Source organism: Mytilus galloprovincialis, chromosome 6 (genome assembly GCF_965363235.1).
Source record: "Mytilus galloprovincialis chromosome 6, xbMytGall1.hap1.1, whole genome shotgun sequence".
Lineage (NCBI taxonomy): Eukaryota > Metazoa > Mollusca > Bivalvia > Mytilida > Mytilidae > Mytilus > Mytilus galloprovincialis.
Genome location: NC_134843.1, coordinates 63,311,410 through 63,338,648, shown reverse-complemented (window position 1 = coordinate 63,338,648; position 27,239 = coordinate 63,311,410). Strand labels below are relative to the sequence as shown.

The window sequence follows — 27,239 nt, the reverse complement described above, 5'->3', positions numbered from 1 at the left end:
AGTTGTTTTTTACTACAAGGAATTGTCACTTTTTAATTGATTTACAAGATTTCAACATTAGGAAACAACTCTGATCACAATAATTCATATATTTGAAGTAATTTGTTTTGTAAGATATGTTCTCCAAAATTTATTTTTTTCTGTTTAATGGCTACGCAAGACATTGAACAAAAGATTTTAGTATAGAAAAACCTTGTATAATTGACAAAATACAACATTTAGCTGTATACGGAAGTTTTAGAGTTAAACTCTGAAAGCAATAAAAAGTCCAACAGATTACTACAAATAATGCTCTTTATCAAAAAGAAAATTGCTAACGAGACTGCTATCTTTGACTTGCATATATGTACATATGTACAATTTCATTTCATTTTTACGTGAAGGAAAACAAATAAAAAGATTTATTTTAATACCTCCTATTTATTTCTAGTAATATGATTGGTAAAAAGCGTACGCGTGGAGACCGTGTATATTCCATATGAGGTTAACTTATTTCATTACACGGTTAGTATTCGAGTTACGACTTTAACACTTAATGTATCAAGTATGTTGATATTGAAATGTTATTATTGACCTTCGTTTTATTTTTTGGTGATATTTGAAGAAAAACAGTGATTTCTAACACCTAACTATACTATGTATACTACAATTCATGTCATAGGACAAGACGATTGTAACATTTACTTTATATTTGACGATAACTATATTTCACTTCTAACAGAATTTTCAGTTAGAGGGAATGGTTGATTTGTATCTACAGCAGGTGCAGTTGGGTGAAGAAACTGCTCATTGTTTATGTTTAGTTGCTGGTTGGCCATCTCAAATGATTGGGGTTGCTGCATATAGTATCCTTGTACTGGTATCTGATTCCCTTGTAAATGACCTGCTTGTTGTTGGTAATTTGGTATATTTGCCGGCTGTTGACCATAGTATCCCTGTATTGGCATCTGATTTCCATTGGAATGATCTGCATGTTGTTGGTTATATGCCATATTTGCCGGCTGTTGAACATAATATCCTTGCATTTGTGGCATCCACATTTGATGGTATCCTTGCTGGTTCCCTGTAGGTATTTGGGTGTTTGGCATGTTATTTATCATTCCAGATTGTGATGTGTTGATAAATATGACTCTTTGTTGCTGAAAAAATTAATAACTACATATATTATGCTGTTTCTAAAAATACAAAGTGCAATTGTTTTTACTTTTATCATATGGTTTATCTTTGGAATGTTTGTGACGAATCTTTGTTTGTTATTCAACAGGATTCAACATTTAGTAAACTGACGATTTTCACGAATGGGTCAACGATTGCTTTTTTAAAGATATTTCATAGAGTAGAAATTTAAGTTGCTTCATCACTTACCAAACATGTTGATATATAACTACCTATTTTTACATTTTAAAGAATATAGCTTGAAAGTATACTAACATTTCCCGTATTGAGCTGTGAACAACAACAGCAATGTGCTGCAGCAACAATTGATATGAGGAATTCTATGAATGAAAATACAGCTTGGAAGCCAGACACTGCAATAACACTTCCGGCGTTTGTATCAAAAGAAGCCTGAAAGAAGAAACATGAAATTATAAATTTTTAAAAATGTTTAATAAAACTTAAGATTATTTTTTTCATCTGATGCAGTGAAATTGGTACTATGTAATGTTATAACCAATACTGAGTGTATGTCTTTGATGGTGTTGAAAGTTCAATCTCAGCCAATACATTAGCATATTACTCTTTAATGCCCTTGTACGAATATGAAAATACGGATATAGTTCTTAGTAAATGTATAATTAGAAAACATAATTCTAACATTCATAACCCTGATTAATTCTCATTAACCTGATTCAAACTTTTCTACCACAGTAAATATTTTGCTTGGATGTATGTGGCAAAACTTTTTTTATTTTTGGTCCTGAATGCTCTCCAACTTCGTACTTCATTTGTCTGTTAATTTTGTTATTGATTTTTACTGACGGGTGTTTTAAAAATCAAATTTGCGTGTAACGTACACAATTATAAACCTGGTGCTTGATAAAATTTGTTTGGTACATAAAGGCAACAGTAGTATACCGCTGTTCAAAACTCATAAATCCATGGACAAAAAACAAAATCGGGGTAACAAACTAAAACCGAGGGAAACGCATTAAATATAAGAGGAAAACAACGACATAACACTAAAATGTAACACACATAGACAAAATCCCACGAGAATAACAAATATAACATATATATATAACATCAAAACCAAATACATGAATTTGGGATAGACAAGTACCGTGACACGTCTTATCGCAATGTGAATTTACACTCAAAAATAAGAGAAAACAAACGACACAACGTTATAATGTAATACACACAGAAACGAACTATAATATAACAATGGCCATATTCCTGACTTGGTACAGGGCATTTTTAAAGGAAAAAATGGTGGGTTGAACCTGGTTTTGTGGCATGCCAAACCTCGCACTTTTATGGCCATGTGAAATATAACATCAAAATGACAACACAGGACTACAATATAAATAAATTGGAGAACACAATTGACAAAGAATCACACGAACAACAGACAACAAAAGGCAACAAGTTCAAAATTTTAATACGCCAGAAGTGTATTTTGTCCACACAAGACCTACGTGTGACGCCCAGATACAAAAGTTTGAGAGCCGAAACGAGTACAAAGTTGAACAGCATCGAGGACCAAAAGATCAAAAAGGTTGTGCCAAAAACGGCAAGGGTTTTCTGTTAGTTACCTGAAAATCCCTATAATTTAGAATGATTTATACTTTTGCAAACAGTAAATTTTATAAAATGAATATTCAAAAGATGTACATGATAAAACTGAAGTATTAACTAATTACAGGAAACAACTGAAATACATTTACATAACCAGACATTTGAAACACAAAAGTAGACACATCCGAACAAGTTTAAACCTCTACGCCAAGTGACGTCCTATTTGAAACTGAAAAATGACGAAAAAATGACGTCATTTGAATTTGTAAAACAGATCATCAAAAAATGAAAAATGACGTCACATAAGAATGAATAAGATAGAATTAGAATTGATTTAAGATTATATAGTTGAACTAAATACTGATATTGCATTTAATAACAAAGCACATTTTAATACTTATTAATATCAAACTAAGGTAGCAATTAACTATATTATAAAACTATGTCCGGTTTGTTTTGAATCTAACTTCAAACGTAAATTATCGTACTGATTACGTTGAACGAAATCAAATCTAATAGATGAAGTCGGTGATTAATTTTCTTTACCATAACACATAAATATAATAGAAAAGACGTCAACACATTTGACAAAATCCGATGAGAATTACAAATATAACATTAAACATTTAAACTAAATACATGAATTTGAGATAGACAAGTACCGTACCACGTCTTATAGTAATGCGAGTTCACACTCGGCAAAACAGTCACAATCGGGAATAAGTCACGTTTGGTAATTAAAAGATTGGACGACATTATGACAAAACACAATCTACCATGTGGTAAAAATGTCCTTAGCTAGTTTGGTCAACGACACATCGTATGGATCCAACAAATCGTGATGGTGTCCATACATTTGTTGCTGTATCAGCTTATCAAAATCGATTATCAAATACATAAGCATCGCGTACCATTTATGGACATGTTAAACTAGAAATGTTACCTTAGTACCTTTTCATCCGAAAACATTTAATTTTAAACCGAAATTTACAGCATTATTAGTTATTCATTTTTATTTGAATCAGACGCACATTAATTTTTTTTTAATATAAACTGTACGAAAGATTTGATATCTTTCTTTTTTTACTTTTTTTACATTAACTCAATACACATCTTTAAAGCAAAATATTTACCGGAAGGGTTAATCAATAAAGGCTGCTTAATCTGTACAAAATTGCTACGAAAAAAGAAAAACACGGAACGACGCGGGAAACAAGAAATTTAAAGTCCCCATAAAACAGCGAAACAAAATGCCCAATCACATTCAACGAATCAAAAACAGCTGTCATAATCCAGACAGAGAACAGAGATTTCTCCACGCATGAAAATGGTGGAAACAACCTTGTTCTATAGCTAGCCAAACTTCTCACTTGTATGACAATCGCATCAAATTCCACAACATTTACAACGATATGCCAGTAAAGCAATCAACTGTTTTTAAAACGAATTAGAAAACAGCACAGAAATAGCTCAAATGAACGTTGCTATTTTTGCTGTACAAAAAATATCAGTCACCCTACCATGTAAAAATACACAAATATAATTCGATTCTATTTTAAAGATTTCATATAAAATTATGATATTCGTCGGAAACAAGCCAAAATAGTATTTGCGTGGCCATCATACGAATTTTAACTTGTTATTTGTAAGTATTAATGTCTTCAATTCCAGGGTTATAATATTTAAAAGTTTAAATTTCAACTTCAAGTTCAATTACGCAAGATTAAATCGTCTAGCAATTTAGATCTGATTACACCATATTTGCATTGATCCCTTTTTTGTCAACTGAAAGAACGAAGTTGCTTTTGTGAACAGACACAATAATTATCTTGCATGGTTCGTTTTCTAACAAGTGTTCATAGCTTAAATATATTCCATTGTTCAAAATAGCAAATGGATCAGACACAGGTTATACAACTTAGGTACGTCTTTTCCAACATAGCAAAAAATATTCACATTAAATAATGAGCACATCAAATAAGTCATACTAACTAATAATTCAAGCAAAAATACATTAAAGTAAAAGGAACCTTGTTGAAGCGAACCAATTAAATGTGATCGATTGCAACTTGTTTACAGTGTAAATTAAAAAAAACAATACACCGAATTTACAGTGTTGAATTATTTATGTGTCAGTTGACCAATGATATCTATGTGTTTTTTATGAAGCAGCTTATTTATTTTAAATTTTATTTGTTTACAGACTTGTAAGACTATAAGGATAAAAACAAATATTTATTTCATTCAAAAAAGAATAAAAATGATATTTTAGAACTTCTAATTGATGTTAAGAACATAACATACTTGTTTGGATTCGAGCGTCACTGATGAGTCTTTTGTAGACGAAACTCGTGTCTGGCGTATATACAAAATTTAGTCATGGTATCTATGATGAGTTTATTTACCGGAATACTGCTTCATGATTTATGCATATACCACTATCATTCATTTACATTTAGTCACATGATATTTTTTTTAGTATTAGCCGTATTATTGTATGTACTACTTCTATTTATTTTTTAAAACTTACAAAAAGGGCTCCGACAACTGCTAAACTAAACACAGTGGATGAAACTACAGCTGCTGATAATATATTACAAACCAGAAACGCTACGGTCTACAAATAAAAAAATCACTAGACTGGTTTATTCTTATCGTTCTTTGTTAGAAAAGTCACAAGGACTATTCTAATAAAAAAAGTGAATTTGATAAATATAATTACTGAAGGTGTCATATATGATTGAAGCTGTCAATTTTCTCTTTGATCACATTTATGTACGATTCGACATATGGTTTATCGATAGATTGTATGTATTGTGGGCACCAATTATTCTCTTGTAATAGCAGACTTGTTCGTGTTCTGTTATGAATCATCCATCATGACCATACTCAGTAAAGACCCGTCTTACCACATTTGATTGATAATTTCAACAACACTTACTGTATTATTGATGATATTTTGACGTTAAGGAATTAAGAATGTTCAAAATGTACACCTGACTTCACCAAAATAAAATGTACTTACAATAAATCAAATTTAAAAGGTAATAACTGTCATTTCCGAGATTGATATATTTCACTTTCACCTGAAAACTCTACACTTAAATTAAAATTGGAACAGTGATGTTCATTTGGCATTTTCTTACGGTGTTGCACTTGTTTGCTATGACTCAGGCTGCTGTGATATTTGGGTTTCATTAATAGTTATCTTACAAGGACGCGGTGTGTTAATGTAAGATCACCCCGATGGCCGGAGATTTAGATTAGACGAAAAACCATTTACAATTCATAAAATATAGTTTAGAACGCCGCACAAACATTACAATATACTGTATATATAACTATATGATGTATACCCTTTATGACCCCCAAACACGATGAGTAGATATCAAACAATGTCAACTCGCCCCACTTGCCAATCGGCAAACACTATATCGCCACTTTATAAAAAATCGTTCAACTCTTGTTTACCCGACTTTTTTGTAAAAGTGTAAAATCAAGTTTATAAATATATATAACCAGTCTGAAAACTCAATTATTAACGAAAAAGGTTTAAACCCATTGAATAAAGGTCTGACAACTAGCCCCACTTATAAAAATATCTTTCTTCCTTTAAGTATGTCAAATTCCAATTAGTTCGTACCCAGTCGTCCTTGTATAGTGGTATGTGTCGTGGCTTGCTATGGTAAAGGTCTTGAGTTCGAATCCCAGCATATACACTGGATTTTTTCTCCATGAATTTTGATAGATAGTCTTTTCCGTATAATTAATTATAAGTTTTATAGGGGATTTGACATGCATAACACAAAAACTCAAACTGGGGTGATCTGGTAGTGGTGATCTGGCTCAGATCCCGCCTGTTAGAACAAAGGAGCTGGAATGTTAATGAACATTACCACAAATTATCTAAGCCTTCATTATATATTTTAACATGTAAAAGTTATGATCTATAAGTTTTTGTTATACCTTTAGAAAACCTCATTCAAAAGTGAAAGCACTTTTATGAGATTTTCTTTATCGAGCTCGGAATTAAATACTATCCAAGTAAAATTATTGATCCTTTAAATTCAACAATATATATTTAACAATTTAGTTGAATAATGTTTTTATTGGTTTTTATATTGACTTTGTATCAGTAAATTAAATTCAAACTAAATATTATTTGTACATACATGTACGTTGCTCACCCATCTGTTGATGTTTACTGCTGTCATATTTTTTTTACATTTTCACCAATTTTCTTTTATACTTTTGTTGACACAGTGAGGTCAATTTAAGGTAGATTTATGATATACCGCCATCTTGGATTGTACAAGCGCTGTTCAAAATCGGTCTAGTTATTTTGGAGCCAGATTTGCAATTTAATGGTTAGACTATATATTTATATCTAAAATAAAAATTGTGATTTATTGTATTATTCAAAACATTTAAAGAAATATCAAATTTTGTGATTTTAGAATATTTTTCTCTTCAAAAAAGCCATTTAAGGGGAGATAACTCTTTAAGTAAAACATTTATACTGGACTGATTGGGAATTGTTTTATTTTTACTTGTAGCAAGAAAATAAGTTCGTTTTATTTTCTTAAAATGTATTATAAAACCTATCTTCTCACTTTTCAAAATCATATCTCATATATTTTTTTTATGCACACAAATGTGTCTTTTCGTGAACAATCTAACCAAATTTGGTCAATTTGCAACGACTCATAGCTTGACAAATAGCACGGTGACCAATACTTTGTATTATATTTTTGAAAAAAGCAAAGTAAAATCTTAATTTTGGCAAAGTATAAGAACATTCTATTTCAAAAAGTATATACTGATGATCTACCTCAATGAAATTGTATGCGACTGTCATACAATTGACTGGTTTTGCTAGCAATTAACGCAGGTATAATCCATTATTTTCTATCTTAAAAATGTTTGTTCAAAGTGACTTGTTTTCCATTCGTTAGCTTTGTCGGAATTTTTAATTTTGTCATAAGATAAGGAATTGTTCTATTTAAATTTTCCAATGGTCCGGTTATTTTGTTATTGTACAAGATACCAAATCATGTCAATGCATTAGTCATGTTTGACTCTGACTATTAATGATGTATTTACATTAAATCCATTAGATGTTTGATGTGCACTGATATACTATTATTCTTAGATGCATGATCTTTTTATAAGTTTCTATTAGTTTAAACTAGTTATCAATTATGTCCTTAGTGTCTATTTGTGGGGATGTTACCTGCCACGTCCACTTTGAGTAGCTGTTAGATGTATAACTGATTCGTACCCGTCTGTTGAGTTCAACTCTTTTCAACTGAATTTTTGTAATTTGTTCTTATGTTGTATTGTAACACAATTGCCCAAGCTATAGGTTAGGAATGAGTTATGTCCTTCAAATTAGTATAACCCCGCCATATTATGTGTGTGCCTTTCCCTGAGTCTGGAGTAGGTCGTTCAGCAGTTTTTGTTTATTGTTGTATTTCATATTTCTTTTTCTTTTATTATTTTGTATAAAAAAAAAATTGACCGTCAGCTTTCTGGTTTTAATTTCTTATCTTATATATACAGACTTCAAATTCAATTCGTTCAAATTTATTTTCTCCATAAAATTAACAATATATTAAATACGTACTAAGCATTTCCAGCTTGATTTACGTTTTTCTGTCATGCATAGCGGTAAACAACCTGTCAGTATAAACTATAAAAAAAAATATGAATAAACAAATGTAAATGAAAACTTAAAACCTGTCTGGCGTATATAATTATAAACCTGGTACTTTTGATAACTATTTGCTTAAGTGGGTCGATATCACTGCTGGTGGACGTTTCATTCCCGCATGTATCACCAGCCTAGTAGTCACCACTTCAGTGTTGGCATATCAATTATGTGTCGTTTTAATAGATTAAGTGTTTGCAAAAGTATGATTAATTCCAATGAATAACGATTTTCTTATCCCAGTCACAAATTACCTTAACCGTATTTGGCACAACTTTTTGGAATTTGAAATCCTCAATGCTCTTCATTTATTTAATTGTTTGGCTTTAAAAGTATTTTGATCTGAGGGTCACTGATGAGTCTTGTAAAGACGAACCCCGCGTCTTGAGTATTAAATTATAGATCTGGTTATTTTCATTACCAATTAATCAAACTGTAAAACTATTATTTATGAAATGTACATCGACATGTTAAAATGTAAAATGACAAATACTCCTGAGTGGGACTTAGAGGCGCTGTGACTGCATACATTTGACACCTACCCAACCTGACAATGTCATGCCAATTAAATTCATTATAAGAACATTGTCTCCATTTCCACAACGATAGTACGAATATTTAGTAATATAACCATTGTAGTTGTCGTAGTAGCCCATTGGTTTGCAACCAATTTCCATGTCAGTATTGCTAAGAATAGCGCCAACAATCCCAAGGATACCACACACAACACCTAAACTTATATGTAGTCCACCCAGTATCGCAGTGCTCTTATCCTTGACGTGCGTACAGCTGGTTGTAATTGATTTGTTTGAATTGGACCAATTCTATTATTGTTGATCAAAAGAAATTATGCAAAATTCAAAATATTTTATTTGAAGATTTTATTATTACATCTAAATACGTGTTTGTCTCTGTCGTAAACCTAAATAGATGTAAGCTTATATCTTATATAATTTTGTGAGTCCGTCCAGTGATCTAGTAGCATAAGGTATTATCTTTGATCAGTTCAGTTACTCGTTTCAGTTTGATATAAAACAAAAGAAACAATATGATATTTGAAATATTCAATTCGTAGCTAGTATTTAGATTTCTTTTCAACTGTCGGTGCTTGTAATCAATTAAAATATATTCTTTTATAACTGCTGTCTGAACAAAAAGCCATACCGTTTGTTTCACCGGATACGTCCTAAATAATAACGCATACATAATTAAGTATTATTATACATATAAGTCTCAGAAAACCTATGGCGTGTGCTTTTATGATTGTTATTGCTGTTGATTTTTTTAATCAGATTACAAGAAGAACTATTACCAATCATTTATCTGCCCATATCCCAAAACTATATTGTGTCAGTAAAGTGTTTTCAATCAAACAAAGCCTCTGGTATTGAGCATTTTTTAATAGCAGTATACAAAGATATTTGATAGTATATGTGCTTAATCTTCAGATAAATTTCTTTCTTGATAATATTTGAATATAAGAAACTCCATACGTCACCCATTGATCCAAGGAATAATTATTGCACTCCTTTTTTGGTCAGGATTTTTCTCGGATTGTGAATAGGTGTTAGCATCCCTACTAGGACGAGAAATAATTTCTTGTTAATACATTCAACAATGCAGAACGAACATCCGAAACATCGTAGTTTTACAATATATAAATAAGGAGATAAGTTAAGATTGTCAATGAGATAACTATCTATCAGAGACTAATCTACGCTGATATTAGAAACTAAAGGTAACCATACGCAATGAGAAAATATCAGACCACAGGGCTTAAAAGGCCATAGCATGAGCATAAATCTAAAAGAAGTCAAAGAAAAAATAATAACGGTCGGTTTTATGCTAATTGACAAACACCAGGTATGACAGACATTGAAAAGCATCCAACTGATTTATAAAAAAGATCAAGCAGATCTTTTTCACGTGTCTTAATATTTTTTATTCTAAAACTTACCCTAAAAATAATGAGAACTATTTCTAATTATATCGTGATTTTGATTTTGCTAAGTGATTTGGGTGCCACGATTTTTGATTCTGTCTTGCATAGAAATCATTGTATTTTTCCTTTTAATTGCTTTTTGAATATTTTAAAATAGGGATTCAGTTCGACAACTATCACGTTATACTTAATTGATGCCAATAAAAACAAAGAACTATACCCACAACTTTTAAGAACTTGTTCTCTATTCACGTTGCCAACCATTGATGCCTATAAACTAGTTTTAAATACCTTTTGTCTTGTTAATCCACAGTTAATGAAAATAACAGCGGAAGGAAAATCTCGTCACTTGCTCACTTTCTGAGTGTGTTTGGTACATTTAAGAAATGGATTGTAATGTATTAGATATTTTCGGTGATATCAACTTTTATAAACTGTTTTAGCTGATATGTTTGAAAAAACATATTCATACTGTGATTTGCTTTTTGTTCTTTAAATCTATACTATAAAAACAAAATGGCATTGGTATATGATACGTTTATTTGGTCTTTGATTAAGAAAATCCTGTGTTGTTGTACATGTGCACCTTTGAATACTGTATGAACTTGATATTGTAACCTATGTTTTACCAATACAATGTCAAATAATCTTTTTAATTTGGCGATGCATTATTGCCATTGAGAGCATTGCAATATTGTCTGTCTAATTTTTAAATTTTTACATTATTATTTTATTTTTTTTACGTATTACAGAGTACAAACTATAACTTGCAAATAATTAGTGTGCAGACAGTTTCATTATTTTTTGGTATTCTCTGAAGTATAAAAATTGACCAATTTCCATGTTTTACCAATACAATGTCAAATAATCTTTTAAATCGGGCGATGCATTATTTTCTTGGGAAGAATTGCAATGTCTATCGGTCATTTAGAAAAAAAATGTACATATTTCGGTTCTTGTCTATTGTCTGTTCAATTTGTAAGTTTTACATTACTTTTTATTGTTTTACGTAAGAGTTAATGTATATTGCAAAACATAACATGCAAATATAAGTGTGCAGAAAGTGTCATTATTTTTCGGTATTCGTTGAATGATAAAAATTGACCAATTTTTATGCGTTCATATAAGACCCCGTTCACACTAGCAATTTTGTTTTGTACCGATCTAATTTGAATCGATCTAAATAAAAACAGTTAGTGTTCACATTATCTTTAATCATAACGATCTCTATCGGTCTAATCGGAACCACTGCGTTTACACTACAATTAAAAACTAAATCGATCTAACCTTTTTACCCGTAAAACTGTAAACATTGTGTATAAATAGAACTGATGTATCAAATTCATGTGTTGATACACTGATAAATACACTTGAAACAAACATTGGATAAAGTTATTGTTTCTCTAAAATTTTTATACTGGTGTTATTATAGTTTCCTTTAATTTTGGAAAAAAATAACAGGAGCAACGAAGTTACAACACGGAGCCGGAAATACTGTGGTTCCTGCAAACAAAATAAATCAACATAAAAAAAAGAAGACACAGATTTCGCAAGTCAATGCTACGGTGAAGACAACATGTTGTCAGTTTGTTTTAAACGTCTTCTGACAGAGAAATATGGGTTAAACAATGAACCTCTGAGATAGAGTTGCCGCTATCCATGCGAATACGTTATTTAAGGGATATAAGCCGATAACAGTCCATTCTGTATAATATTGGACAGAATGGACTGTTAGAGGCTTATAAGCCTGGTACCTTTGATAACTAATTATATCTTACTTAGAACATTGTTTAACGCGTCAAAAAAGGTAAAACCAAAGAAAAAGCAAGCAAAAATTTATTTTCATTGAGTATGAAAATTATTTTGTGAATAAACTTCTCTACATTAAAATATATCCTACATGTTGGCCCCTTTAAACAGTAGCTCAACTTACATTAAAAGACAGAAAAAAAAGTACAGCTAAAGGTGAACAAAATGTATTGTTACATGAAGAATTGACACAGGGTATGCGTATCATGATTTTTACGTGCGCAAAGACAACTCAGTTTCAGCTCATAGTTTCCGTAAATACCTTTCTTTACATGTATTTTGTGTTTCAAAATGGATAAAGTGATGAAATTATATTCTTAAAGCAAAAACGAAGAAAGAGATGTCGTTATTAGATATTGTGTTGTTTCAAACTTTGGATTAAGGTTCCACTAAAGTCAAAATATAGAACACTTCATAAACATCTAAACTTTGCATGTACACACTGTGTAAATTGTAGATAAACTTGAAATTATTATGCGGTTGCCAAAACGGTTCTTGGGATGAGCACTAAATTTTCCCAAAAATCTGGAGATTTGAAGATAAAATAGCATATGAATACAGGTTCTTGTTTAACCATTTCGAGTGCACCACAGTCTATTTCATTTCAAATATATAATTGATATGATATGAACAAATGAAGAGATAACAACATGCAATCAGTGATATATCATTTGTTGGAACTTAATATTTACCAAAACGGTACCAACTGCATACCTGAATACCCCTCCCATAGATACGTATTATATATAACTGTAACATAATTTGTTTAACATAGATTATTTGAACAAAAACCTATCCGTAAAGTACATTTCCTTTTGAAACACATCAATTTAAACTGAAGATAACATAGAAATACTCTAATAAATTACAATTTATTTGTTCAATATAACGAATCTAATCAGCATAACAGGTGAGAGGATTTTACCCCACCTTTATAACAAGTGGCTAGGGAATTTCAAGACAAAAATGTATGTAAAACTATAGTGTAACTCATTGGTGAAATATTCCCGCTTTTCAATCTTTTTTTTTTTTTTTTTTTTTTGTATTTTACTTTGAAACTCTAGATAAAGATTACATATGTTACATGTCTATTCAAAAACTAGTCATACCATGTACTTACCATGCAAATGTCGTTAAATATTGCTTCCTTTCTGTGTTAGTTAATATTTATTTTGTTATTCCTTACTTTATTGTCACATTTGTTCAGATCATAAGAAAATCGTTTGAACAATAGACAAATACATTGAATATAAATATCATTCAGTTATCGCAGATCAAATTTATTTGTTCGTAGTGTGTTACAACTTACGTTTTTTGATTGAGTTAAGCCTGCCAATTGATATTTTATTCTTCAACTTTGCACGTGTTTGGCTTTATAAATATTTTGATATGAGCGTCACTGATGAGTCTTATGTAGATGAAACGCGCGTCTGGCGTACTCAATTATAATCCTGGTACCTTTGATAACCATTTACACAACTGGGTCGATGCCACTGCTGGTGAACGTTTCGTCCCCGAGGGTATCACCAGCGCAGTAGTAAACAATTAAGCGATTAAGTGTTGACATGAATATCAATAATGTGGTCATTTATAAATTTCCTGTTTACTAAACTTTAATTTTTTCGAAAAAAACTGAGGATTTTCTTATCCCAGGCATAGGTTACCTTAGCCGTATTTGGCACAACTTTTTGGAATTTTGAATCATCAATGCTCTTCAACTTTGTACTTGGTTTTATAGATATTTTGATATGAGCGTCACTGATGAGTCTTGTGTAGACGAAACGCGCGTCTGGCGTACTCAATTATAATCCTGGTACCTTGATAACTATTATCGTGTGTTTTCGATGTTGTGATGTTATGCTAATGTTTCAGAAAAAGGGAGAAGGTTTGGGACCGTTAGTTGGTTTTCCAGTTTGAATGGTTTTACACTAGTTGTTTTGGGGCCCTTTATAGCTTGTTGTTCGGTGTGAGCCAAGGCTCCGTATTGAAGGCCGTACATTGACCTATAATGGTTAACTTTTATAAATTGTTATTTGGATAGAGAGTCGTCTCATTGACACTCACATCTCATCTTCCTATATCTATGAAACTGTTCTTCCCTGTAAATACCCCAAGGGTGACTGGGGTATAGAAATATGGTCACTTGGTCTTCTCCCGACCGGCAGTAAAACGCTTGCTGAAGTTGGGCGTCCGTTTGGCTGTGCGGTATGTATCAAGTTCGCAATCACGTCCGGTCAGAAGGGGGACGTAAAATCCGATGCCTCGTGTAAAGAGAGTGCCACGCTCTTTGCACGTTAAGAACCCTTGCAACAACTTTTTTGAGGGGTCCGTAGGTGGCCTGTTGCAAGGCAAAATTTCTGTCCCTATCCAATATACCCTCATTTTCCAGTGGCAGTCCAAATTTCCCCGACCATCATCCTAGATGGCCTCTATTACAACAACCTACCTATTGTATTTATTGTGAACTTGTTCTCGTCCTGAATATGCATGAAATATTTGCCACTGGACGTTAAGCAACCAACAATCAATCAATCTTCCCTGTAAATAAGTTGGATGCATGTCATCTGTATTTTTTTGTTGTTTTTTTTTGTTTTTTTTTTGGTCTAGCATATGAACGACTGTTGTTTTTTGTTTCAATTCAACTTTAAGTTGTTTTAATCATTCTGAAGTGTTCGTAGATAAAAAGTCGATAACATTTTCGCGTGAGTTTTTTTTCTCTCTCTCTGATATCTGTTAAACTTAGTATCCATATTATCAACTGTATCCTTCTTCAATGGTTTGTATACACGTCTTTTGTTTCTATTCATATTATATTATGACGATGTATGAGCTTTTGTAGATCAACTGATTAAGTAAAACTAAAAATGGCTTTTGTACAGAAAAGGTTATGAAAAATTAGTTTTAACTTTTTTCATCCTATAACGTTAAAAATTTTAGAAATATTAGCAACGCATACAATATTTCAAATGTTATGTTACATTTGTTGTTTTAAATGAAACTTGAACAAGCTCATGCATTGATGACAATTGTTACCTTTTTAAACTTTGTCAACAATCCGAACTCGTTACAAAAAGTAAGTTATAGCACATAGGTTTAAAACTTGGTAGGTTGCTGACTAATTGATACAGGCAAAAAAGGAAATGTAAATGTTAAACAAAATGATCGAAATAAAATATTTGTATTTCTGTGGCATTTCATTCATAGATAATGAGAAACAATGCTTGAGTAGGTCCACATCAAACACAACAATCACAACCAGATGTACTCACATCACGAATAAGAAAACTTCGAATACTTGGCGGACTGCAGATCAGTCTAGGTGTTGTGTGTGTTATCCTTGGTATTATTGGTGCTATTCTCAGTAACACCATATTGAATAGCCGTTGCAACAGTTTAGACTACTCCTACTATGACAGCTATTATGGTAGTGTGACTGCATATTCGTATAATCATTGTGGGAATGCAAACACAGTCTTTATAATGGATTTAATAAGCATGACTATGTCAGGTTGGGTAAGTCATAAATATCCAATATTATTGCATAGCAATATAATATTTCACACAGAAAGTAACCAAAAATTAACGTGCAATAAGTTCCAATATTGCACTAGTGCAATAAATCATCAAAATTCATGACGTCATCAACAACAAAATCTTAATTTAAACCAATTTTTACTTTCAAATATTATATTGCTATATAATTAAAGGGTTATTGCGTGAATATTGGGAAATATTGTCCCTCGTAGAACATATATTGCACTCGCAAGCTCTTGCAATATAAAATTCTACTCGGGACAATATCCCCCAATATTCATGCAATAACCATATAATATTGCTTGTAAATCATACGTTGTATTACATATATCTGTCATTTTGTATTTGTATATGGAATAATACTTTTCTGAAATGCTGATGTTACTTAATAATTAGATTACCTCAATCAGCTGCTTTTATACACGTTTCAACGGAAAACAACTAATTTTTAGAGCACCATGCCATAAATTTGTACTTGCCACTTGTTTAGCAGGGTTTTATTACCCTACAGGAACACATGAGGTAACCCCAGACTTTTGTGGGATCCATTTTGCTCGGTCTTTAGTCTTTCAGTTGAGTTATATGTCTTATTGCATGTCTTCTTGTCATTTTCCTGTTAGCCATATCGTTGTCAGTTTATTTTTTTCGACATATGAGTTTTAATGTCTTTTTTTGTATAGTTCGCCTATCTTTCAAGGGTCATCTCTACATTTCTAAATCGAATGAAGTGTGTGAATTGAATTACAAAGGATATGGGGTATCTATCAATGACACAAAATCATAATATGCGCAACAAAAAACAACACATTTTTTTTATTAACAGTACTTTATTTGCTGTTCTTTTTTTTTTCTAGTGAGCATAATGAAAGATAAAAGAACGTTATCTTTTGTTGATTGTAACAACATGTACATATAACAGGTTATCATTTCAACTTGGAATTATTTTTGAATATTGAATTCGCATAATTTCTTGTGCTTGAAATTTTTAGTAAACTCCATGTTTTTTTTTCTGTATGTTCGTGTTTTGTGCGGCGCACAATACTTTGAATTACAAAGATGACAGCCCATTTGCAATATAATGTACTGTGCCGTGCGCACACCATCTTTACGAAAAATATTGGATGGAAAGTGTAATGCACCGCTCAGAACATTTTAATACAAAAGAAACATGAAATTTATCGTAAATATAGATATTATGCAAATTCCATCATTGAAAATAATTCCAATTTGAAATAATAGCCTGTTATATTGTATAAAGTTATGTGAAAAGTTCATACCAAACTTTAGTGATCATTGACCTGAAATAAACCTAAAATATTTATTAAAAAGATATTACTCGATTTATTTCACTTGACTGGGCGGAGTTTATCCAGTTCGCTCATAATAAACCAGTCCATCTATAGATAGGTGTTTTAGGATAAACTCATCAATGAAGTGTCCAGTCATTCTTTTGTAAATTCCTTTGAGGTCACTGATAGGTGATTAGAAATCAGTAATAATTATAACGGCAATCATCGTAATCACACATATCTTCAAATAGACTGTCCTCATGCCAATCAAAACGTAAGCTCCGCCCGATCAGTTGAAATAACATAGGTAATAGCCATATATAATATCAGGACTATAATACGTAATATAATGTGGAAGCTATGGGTTTTTCCACTTGATAATACAGTCAACAATGTTGTCGCTGCTTCAAGTAAATCCTTAAAAAACAATAATTGTAAAATGTGTTTTCCTTCAACTGTATTAGAATACCACGTCTGAAATAAAAATCAATTTATGTGTCATTTTGTCTCTCGTGAATAGCTCGTTCCATATCAAAAATTGGATTTTTGCCCATCCAAAATAGATGTGCCGCTTCGTCGCTTCTGGTGCCAACTAACGGTATTGGAATTATATAAATCGGGTATTAATTTGTTCATTTGTCATTTATCTCTAAATTTATGTAAGCTTCGCCCACCGGCCACCTCATCATAGATACATTGCACCAGGATAAAATTCTATATTACGCCAGATGCGCGTTTCGTCTACAAAAGATCAGTGATGCTCGGATCTAAAAAAAAAGTAACTAACTGCTTGTAGTCCATTGTTCACCCATTTACCATTGTCTCTTTGCTTAGTATTTTCTGTCACATATTCTGATATTGGACTCGGACGTCTTTCAAACATTCATCAACAGACGAAACAATATGAATATTCTGAACTATAATTTTGCAATTACCATTGTTTTCTCACTAGCTGTTATCTGTTTACAGTTCATACTGACAGGCTGTGTACCGCAATGTATGACAGAACAGCGTGAATCAAGTTGGAAATGTTTAGTACGTTGTTCATTGATTTCTATTTCTATAGAACAAGATCAATTTTAAAAGACTTGTATTGAAATTATTAGCATGTATGGTGTAATAAAAACAAAATTGAGGATCATTGTTAATTTTTTTTAACAAAAAGTCGTTATAAAAAAAATGAATTTACCACCTCTTAAAAGTACTGGTAGGTAGTTCGTTTTGAAAGTGCTAAGAATTATAAAACAAAATTAATAGAATTGTATAAAGCAATCAAGAAATCTCCGAATAATGTTCAATTAACATAATTAAAGTTTAAAGTTTGTTTAGAAACAGAAACACTGTAGAAAGTTGGGGGTTTTCGATCGTAATTTTATTTCGTATCGAAGGAAGAAAATAAGCCTGAAATAGAATGATGGGACTTGTTATATGTGAAAATAGGACAAAGTCCAGGCGACGTTGATTTAACAAGTTTGCTTCAAGTACACTTCAGCAATGAGCTAAAGTCTTTCTGTATAAACAGCTAGACTTATGTCAAAAACAAATAAAAGAAAAGAAATTTTAACAGATCTTAATGACGGCGAACTATATTTTATAACCTTTGCAGCATCTACACCTATAGTTCGCTATTTAATGATATGTTTAAATACATTCTAATGAGATCAAAGTTGTCTACTACTTATACTTCTACTTTGTAGACTATAGCGTTTTTGGTTTGTAACATATTATCGGCAGTTGTGTTTTCGTCTACTGTGTTTAGCTTAGCTATCATCGGAGCACTTGTTGTGAGTATAATAAAACAAATGGAAACAGTAGATTTAATAGCAAAGTTAATTATATTTAAAATGTCTCTGGCAAAAACCAATAATAAATGACAGTTTTATTCCCTTTTATGAATGTGACCTACCGAATTAGACTATTTACCAGATTTGTTATCACATAAGCAACACGATGGGTGCCACATGTGGAGCAGTATCTGCTTACCCTTCCGGAGCACCTGAGATCACCCTAGGATTTGGTGGGGCTCGTGTTGCATATTCTTTAGTTTTCTGTGTTGTGTCATGTGTACTTTTGTTGGTCTATTTGTCTTTTTCATTTTTAGCCACGTCGTTGTCAGTTTATTTTCGATTTATGAGTTTGACTTGCTTGGTATCTTTCGTTCCTCTTTTGTATACATGAGTATAATCGCATGCATAAATGGGACTAGAACTCTACAAGGGGTGTTGTGTTTTCAAGACATATGAAATATCACCAAAAAAAAACGATAAAAAATTGTTTTTTTTTAAAAGACGAGATGCATAGGCAGTGTCAATCCACATATTTACACATTTAGAAAACCTTTTATAAATTCAAACAATGTATTTGTTGTTATGACAACATTATGTTACGTTTAGGTTAAAATCTTTCTACATCCTTCATCTATTTTGTGCTAATTTGATTGAAAGACTATACCTTAGGTTCTCTGTTATTTACAATCCAAGATGGCGAAAGACACACATAAACATCTTTCTAAAGTACTGACTACTATTCTTTCTACAGTTAAAGATGGGCTTCAAAAATATTGTGAGGAGATATATTCTACCAGTGGTGTTAACCAGATGTGGATTCTCAAAAATTCCAAAGATCTACTGCTTAACCTTCGATCACAATCTTTGCAATTATGCAGCAACATAAAAACTTTTGATTTTTCTACGCTATATACTACTATTTCCCATGCTCAGTTGAAAGATCGACTTCACCATCTCATAAAACAGAGCTTTTTCTATAAAAATGGGAATCGTAGATACAAATTTCTTGTTTTGGGTTACAATAATTCATATTTTGTGAAGAATCACACTAAATCTTCCAGAAAATATACTGAAGATGATATTATCAAAATGCTGGACTTTTTGATCGACAATATATTTGTTGAGTTTGGAGGATTTATATTTCAACAGACAATCGGTATTCCAATGGGTACTAATTGTGCACCCCTGCTGGCTGATTTGTTTTTGTACTCGTATGAAGCAGAATTCATTCAAAACCTTCTAAAAGACAAAAAGAAAAAGCACCTTGCGAAATTCTTTAATTTTACTTTCCTATATATTGATGATGTTCTATCATTGAATAACCCATACTTCAGCCAATACTTACATCTCATATATCCCAGTGAACTTGAAATTAAGGATACTACTGATACTAGAAGGACTTCTTCATACCTTGATCTTTTCCTCAATATTGACGTAGATGGACGACTTCACACGAAAATCTATGACAAACGGGACGATTTCAACTTCCCAATTATCAATTTCCCATTTCTCAGCAGTAACATACCATCTGCCCCTTCGTATGGTGTTTACATATCACAATTGATACGTTATTCACTTGCTTGTTCGCACTATACGGTCTTCATATACAGGAGTGTGCTACTTACGCAGAAACTTCTCCAACAAAGTTATGAGGAGTACAGATTGAAATTGACAATCCGTAAATTTTATGGACACCATCGCGAATTGGTGGATCCATACGATGTGTGTTTAACCAAACTAGCTAAGGACATTTTTACCACATGGTAGATTGTGGTTTGTCATTATGTCGTCTAATCTTTTAATTACCAAACGTGACTTATTCCCGATTGTGACTGTTTTGCTGAGTGTGAATTCGCAGTACTATAAGACGTGTTACGGTACTTGTCCATCCCAAACTCATGTATTTAGTTTAAATGTTTAATGTTATATTTGTAATTCTCATCGGATTTTGTCAAATGTGTTGACGTCTTTTCTATTATATTTATGTGTTATGGAAACAAAAATTAATCACCGCCGTCATTTATTAGATTTAATTTTGGTCAACATAATCTGTACGATAATTTACGTTTGAATTTGGATACATAACAAACTGCACATATATATTATAGTTAATTGCTATTAATAAGTATTGCAATATGCATTGTTTAAATGCAATATCAGTATTTAGTTCTATTTTAATCTTTAATCAATCCTAATTCTATCTTACTTTTGAGATATAGTTTTTCATATGTGACGTAATTTTTCTGCTGTTTCAGAAATTTCATATATTCAAATGTGACGTAATTTTTCTGCTGTTTCAGAAATTTCATATATTCAAATGTGACGTAATTTTTAATGCCTTTTCACCATCGTATGTGACGTAATTTTTAATGCCTTTTCACCATCGTATGTGACGTCATTTTCATAATTTACTGCGTTGAGGCCTGGACTGAGTCGGGTGTGTCTATTCATTATGTATTCGTGTTTGTTTTATGTAATGAGTTAATACTTCAGTTTCATTATGTATATCTGTTATATTCATTTGATAAAATTTACTGTTTGCAATAGCATTAATTGTTCTAAATAATTAGGATGTTCTTATCCCAAGCATACAAACTTAGCCGTATTTGACAAAACCTTTTTCAACTTTTGATCTTCAGTGCTGTACAACTTTGTACTTTTTTTCGCTTTCGATCTTTTATATCTGGGCGTCACTGGTGAGTCTTGTGTGGAAGAGGCGCGTTTTTGGCGTATTAAATTTTAAACCTGATGCTTTTTGTTATTCGTTAATCATGTGTTTCTTTGTCTAATACGTTTTCCTATTTATTTGTATTGTAGTCCTGTAATATCATGTTGTCATTTCTATGTTATATTTAACATTGCCATTAAAGTGCGAGGTTTGGCATGCCACAAAACCAGGTTCAACCCACCATTTTTTCCTTTAATGTACCAAGTCAGGAATATGGCCATTCTTATATTATAGTTCGTTTCTGTGTGTGTTACAATTTAACGTTGCGTCGTTTGTTTTCTCTTATTTTTTAGTGCAAATTGACATTGCGATAAGACGTGTCACGGTATTTGTCTATCCCAAATTCATGTATTTGGTTTTGATGTTATATTTGTTATTCTCGTGGGATTTTGTCTGATGCTTGGTCCGTTTCTGTGTGTGTTAGTTACATTGTAGTGTTGTGTCGTTGTTCTCCTCTTATATTTATGCGTTTCCCTCAGTTTTAGTTTGTTACCCCGATTTTGTTTTTTGTCCATGGATTTATGAGTTTGAACAGCGGTATACTACTGTTGCCTTTATATATCACCTTAAGGATGTACTTAAGTGATCTATAAAAATATAGCGAGAAAAGGCATACTCGGACTTTTACCTTATATTTGCATTGGTATTATTTGGGTCTCAAATCAAAAGAAAAAAATAAAGAATCTGCTTAAATTTTGTCAAATGACCTTTTATGAGCTATTACATCTTATGTTAAAAGATAAATAGGTGTTATTGGGCAAAATATTATACCTTGTATGGTACGGAAAAACACCAAAGAGTCCGAACATTTAACACTTATTCCAAAATCTCACCTAAGTATACCCGTAAGCAAGTGCATCGATGCATTGTTAAAGTATTCAGATCTTTTATGAATTCAGCTTTTTTAATTGAAACTTTCACATTCTGCTATACTTAAATCAAGACACATAATAAGTACAGATTATAAGTTAACACTAAGGATTGGGGTTGTAAAACTTGTATGGTCTGTTGATCCAAAGGAGATAGAGTATTTAAAATAACATTACGTATACACAGGAATGATGAGATGTATTCAACCAAAATTAGATTTTTAACACTGTATTTAATTTTGCTGTCGGATTTGAGCGTTCATGATGGAAGTAAATCTAAAATACGCTTCGAATGCATAGAATTATAACGTATTGTTTTCACGTAATAACTTTTTTTTAATAATTATTCATCATTATTTTTTAGGCTATGTTTGATACAAACACCGGAGATGCAATTGCAGTTTCTGGCTTCCAAGCTCTTTTTTCTTTCATCGAAATCATCATATCTATTGTTGCTGCAGCACACTGCTGTTATTGTTCACAACTCAATACGGGAAATGTAAGTATATTTATTTATGCTCTTGTACAGCAAAAGTAATGGATTACGATACTTTCTAAAACTGGTGGTAATGGTTTTCGTTTGTGTAAATGCAAAAGCGGTTGCAGCACACCTGAATATAAATGTAAAGATCAACATATGTCGCGCAATATCAGCTGCCATAATTCTCGAACATGTCGCAGTTAAGGATACAGTACCATTTTTGTATTTTGTAATAAGGTTGACTTCTTGGTCCTTGTATACACATGTTATAGTGTAGATCAATGCTTCTTTATAACAAAAATATACTATAAATTAGTGTACGCGGTATAATTTAATTTTTGTCAAATTTTGTACAAGTTGTAATTAGTACATGTACTGTTTGTACAAATCACAATTTGTAAAAAGTCAAAATACAAAAATTATAATATTTGTAATTGTTTGTATAAATTATAACTTTTACGATTTTTTGTACAAATTACAATTTGTACAAAATGGAACCTTGTACACAACATATATATAAATGTTATTTGTCACACGTTAAAACCATATGGTAACTCAATGATAAAACCTGATTACAATTTTTCCGTAATATGTCACAAACATTAAAACGATTGGCAAAGTGCTATAAATAACAAACAATAATATAATACAATGCGTAGACTTTTTCCTAGATATTTGTAGAACATGCATGTATATATGTATTTATCCTATTTTTTCAGCAACAAGGTGTCATATTAATGAACACTGTACAATCTGGAATGAATAATAACATGCCGAACACTCAAATACCTACAGGACACCAGCAAGGATACCATCAAATGTGGATGCCCCAAATGCAAGGATGTGATAGTCAACAGCCTGCAAATATGCCAAATAACCAACATCCACCAGGTCATTCAAATGAAAATCAGATGCCAATGCAAGGAAACGAAGGACAGTTACCACAAACATTTGCAACGGTTAACCAGTAACAAAACATAAGCGCACAGCAATTTATATACCAAGCTACATCTACTGTAGATACCTGTCAACAATTTCCGGTTGCCTACATTTCTATAAAGGGTTTAAAGAGATTATTCGTCAAATGTAGATAACTAAATTATTACATGCGTATTGTCATTAGACATGACATTGTATAACAATACAGCTTAATTAAAACTTACCGAGTAAAACAATCACTGTAAATGTTTTTAGATAGACATTGCTAGTTATCCTTCATATAAAAGAGAAATAAAATGTTGTATTATATTAAGGTCAGATTGAATAGGCTAGTTATTCATTTGTTATTTTTGAAAAGTTATATAGGTTTCAAATTGGATTGTTGATTGATAAACCCCTTTGACTCTGTCACTTCTATAATTATCTAGCTGATTTGCTCTGTTGATTATGCAATATTATTCTGCATTTGTAAAATCTTCTTTACTGTTATCTTTGTAGTCATTTTGCAGAAAACAAAACATTGGGGCAAGCATGTCTTAATTATTACATCAAAGACATAAATTAAGGCTACAGATTACTGGTATACAATCTCGTTAATCGATTGACAAATCAACATTCGGCTGACACATTCGCACGAACACCAAATCGGGTGTATTGACATTGTAAGGGTTACCACTCTGAATAGCTAGTTATCAAAGGTACCAGGATTATAATTTTGTACGCCAGACGCGCGTTTCGTCTACATAAGATTCGTCAGTGACGTTCATATCAAAATATTTATAAAGCCAAACAAGTACAAAGTTGACAAAAACAAACAAAATACATAACTTGTAGTTCATAATATAGTCAAGGGATAGCACTTACATATGCACATATTAACACTAAGATAATTCATTAAAGGATGTTTTATAATCACTAATCCGTCCTTTCTTTGATTTTTATTTATCAAAATATAAAAAAGACAACGAAACTATTCCTTCTTTATGTTGGAGACCACCACTTCAAAAAACTCACGATAAAAACGTAAAGTTTCACTAATTTGTTTTTAAAGGATACTTTTGACAGTCAGACTACAATTAAAATGAAAAAGCTTTACAATGAATTAACGATAAGAATATATTTATGTTATAGTTTATTTGAAAACAAACCGCAAAATCAGACTTATTTTGAAATACACATAAATTATAAAAAGAACAATTTAAATCACTTTATGTTCCCTATAGAAAAGCTGGCCTCTATCGATGTAAAACCTTAAACGTCATTCATAATAACGTCAACGTATATATAGTCTCAAGGGAGTTCGCTTCTCAGTTTCGAAATAATTCACTTTTCAAAACACTAGTTTATATTGAAAGAGCAAAACAAATCCATAGGTCAATGTGCTTGTTTTTGAGATATTATCCATTGAAACTTTGACGGGAAAATATTCTCCCTTGACTTTTCATATACTTATCATTTACAAGTTTAAGTTCTCACAAGCTTTTAAAAATAATTAAAATCTTATAAGACTTTTACAGATGGCTTATCATTAAACATGAAAAAGATTTGTAAAAAAAGAAAAGGTCAAAGGGTCAGTTTTTTTAATGCATTCAAACGGATAAAACCAGAGGATTCCGAAAATCTGACAAAAATCCCATAACATGACAAGCGAACTTCCTTAAGAATAAACTACTTTTAATGCAATCAGTCAATATCTTTATCGCAATAGTCAAGAAATGTTGTAAATGAATTAAACAGATAATAAAAGAGCATGCCATACTATTCAAATTTCCAATTACCTACTCTACCAATGTTTATTTGTTTTTCAGAAAATGCGGAATCGTCGTTTATTTGCACACATATACAAATTATATGCAAATATGCTATACCATACTGCTAGTGTACATTTATCCAAATGAAGATAAAATATACTGGGCAGGGTGCTTTGGGTGAAAAGGAAGGTGTGAGGGGAAGGAATCTGTACCAAAGTTGGTTATGCAAATAATGGATTTGTCGTTCTCTTTCTTTACAAAGAAGAATGAGTTATGTTGGTAGATGTATCCCACTGTAGTCTGATATCGAGTGGGCGCATATCCTACAACAATGTATAGATCGGAGTGCAACTGATCTGGGTACAGCAGTCATAAGAACATCATTTGCACCTAAACTTAAATTCCCTATTTTTTTTCAGATTTTTGACTTCACGAGGAGTTCCAACCGTATCATGTCAACAACTGGTTTTAGAATTAAAGTCTTTATATCCAAAGCAAAGACACTATAAATCAATATTGATACGTAAAAAATATGCCACCGTTTATGATTTGACAACAATATCGCGACTATATCCCTTCTAAATAAGTCTGTTTAAAGGTTTAGTAAGCTTTTGAGGTCATATTTTTTAACTTTCCAATTACTTACTCTCCCAATGTTGAATTGAATTGAATTAAGAAAATGCGAAATTGTCGTTTATTTGCACAAAAATACAAATTATATGCAAACGATCTATATTATACTGCTAGTGTACATTTATCCAAATAAAGGTAAGATGGGGAAACCTGGGCAGGGTGCTTTGGGTGAGAAGGAGGGTGAGGGGGAAGGGAATCTGTACCAAAGTTGGTTATCAGGTGCAAATGTCGTCAAATTAAAGGATTTGTCGTCCTTTTTCTTCAACCAGAAGACTGCGGTATGCTGGTAGAAGTATCCCACTGTAGTATGATACCGAGTGGGCGCATTAACCACAACAGTGGAGATTGGAGTGGAATTGATCCGAGTACAGCAGTCATGAGAAAATCATTTGCACCAAAAACTTGAATTCCCCGATGCTTTTCAGATTTTTTACTTCACAGAGACTTCCAACCGTATCATGCCAACAACTGGTTTTAGAATGTATGTATTTCTCTTTAAAGCAAAGACGCTGTGAATCAATATTAATACTTTAATATGCCATATTGTATGATCTGACAACAGAGTCGGGACTATATCCCTTCTTGATAGGACTGTTTAAAGGTTTGGTTAGCTTTTCAGGTCGACACTTGTGTGCTTTATATAGAATATTACAATAAAAACATTTGATGTCAAGTACCTTTATGTATAAGATGTCTGCCTGTCGATTTATATTTACATATTATATCCTTGTACCGATAATAAAAGTTATTCTTTTTTTAATTGATTTATTTGAGTGTAATAAGGAACAAATTATATTTATAAAGCAAAAATAGAAATGAAAAACAAAGGGAAAATCACCAAGAACCCACTTGAATAATCTTATTTCTAAAACAGGATTTCAATTTAGTTGTACCTTTGTATAAAATGTTCTCCCTTTACATCTCAAAAGTTCATAAAGGACAGTAACAGGAGCATAGCCCTAAAAGCCCCTCGGAAGTTTTCTTTCCTGCCAGAAGTGTGGTGATTCCCTTACACCGTGTAACTCTTT

At 31.8% G+C, this 27,239-nt stretch overlaps 1 protein-coding gene and 1 long non-coding RNA gene across 2 annotated transcripts; one reads left to right on the top strand and one right to left on the bottom strand.

Moving 5' to 3' along the window:
* Positions 1-281: 281 nt before the first annotated feature.
* On the bottom strand, positions 282-8,427 carry LOC143078251 (uncharacterized). The gene is made up of 4 exons (XM_076253170.1): positions 8,366-8,427; positions 5,270-5,356; positions 1,432-1,566; positions 282-1,139 (listed from the first exon to the last, which is right to left on the bottom strand). The coding sequence occupies exons 1-4, from the start codon at positions 8,399-8,401 to the stop codon at positions 702-704; spliced, it is 696 nt and encodes a 231-aa protein (XP_076109285.1). The 5' UTR covers positions 8,402-8,427; the 3' UTR covers positions 282-701.
* A 6,780-nt stretch (positions 8,428-15,207) lies between these two features.
* LOC143078250 (uncharacterized) lies at positions 15,208-18,803 on the top strand. Its single transcript, XR_012979132.1, has 3 exons — positions 15,208-15,713; positions 17,993-18,058; positions 18,721-18,803. It is a non-coding gene; the product is annotated as an uncharacterized LOC143078250 (long non-coding RNA).
* The last annotated feature ends 8,436 nt before the right edge of the window (positions 18,804-27,239 follow it).

Bases quoted from the DNA above. Each gene is read 5' to 3' on its own strand.
- LOC143078251 (XM_076253170.1), bottom strand. From the start codon at position 8,401: ATGACAGAAAAACGTAAATCAAGCTGGAAATGCTTA. The intron at 1,567-5,269 runs GTAAGTTTTAAA...TTCTTCTTTCAG, and splicing joins CAGTTGTCGGAGCCCTTTTT to GCTTCTTTTGATACAAACGC. The intron at 1,140-1,431 runs GTTAGTATACTT...TAATTTTTTCAG, and splicing joins CACAGCTCAATACGGGAAAT to CAACAAAGAGTCATATTTAT.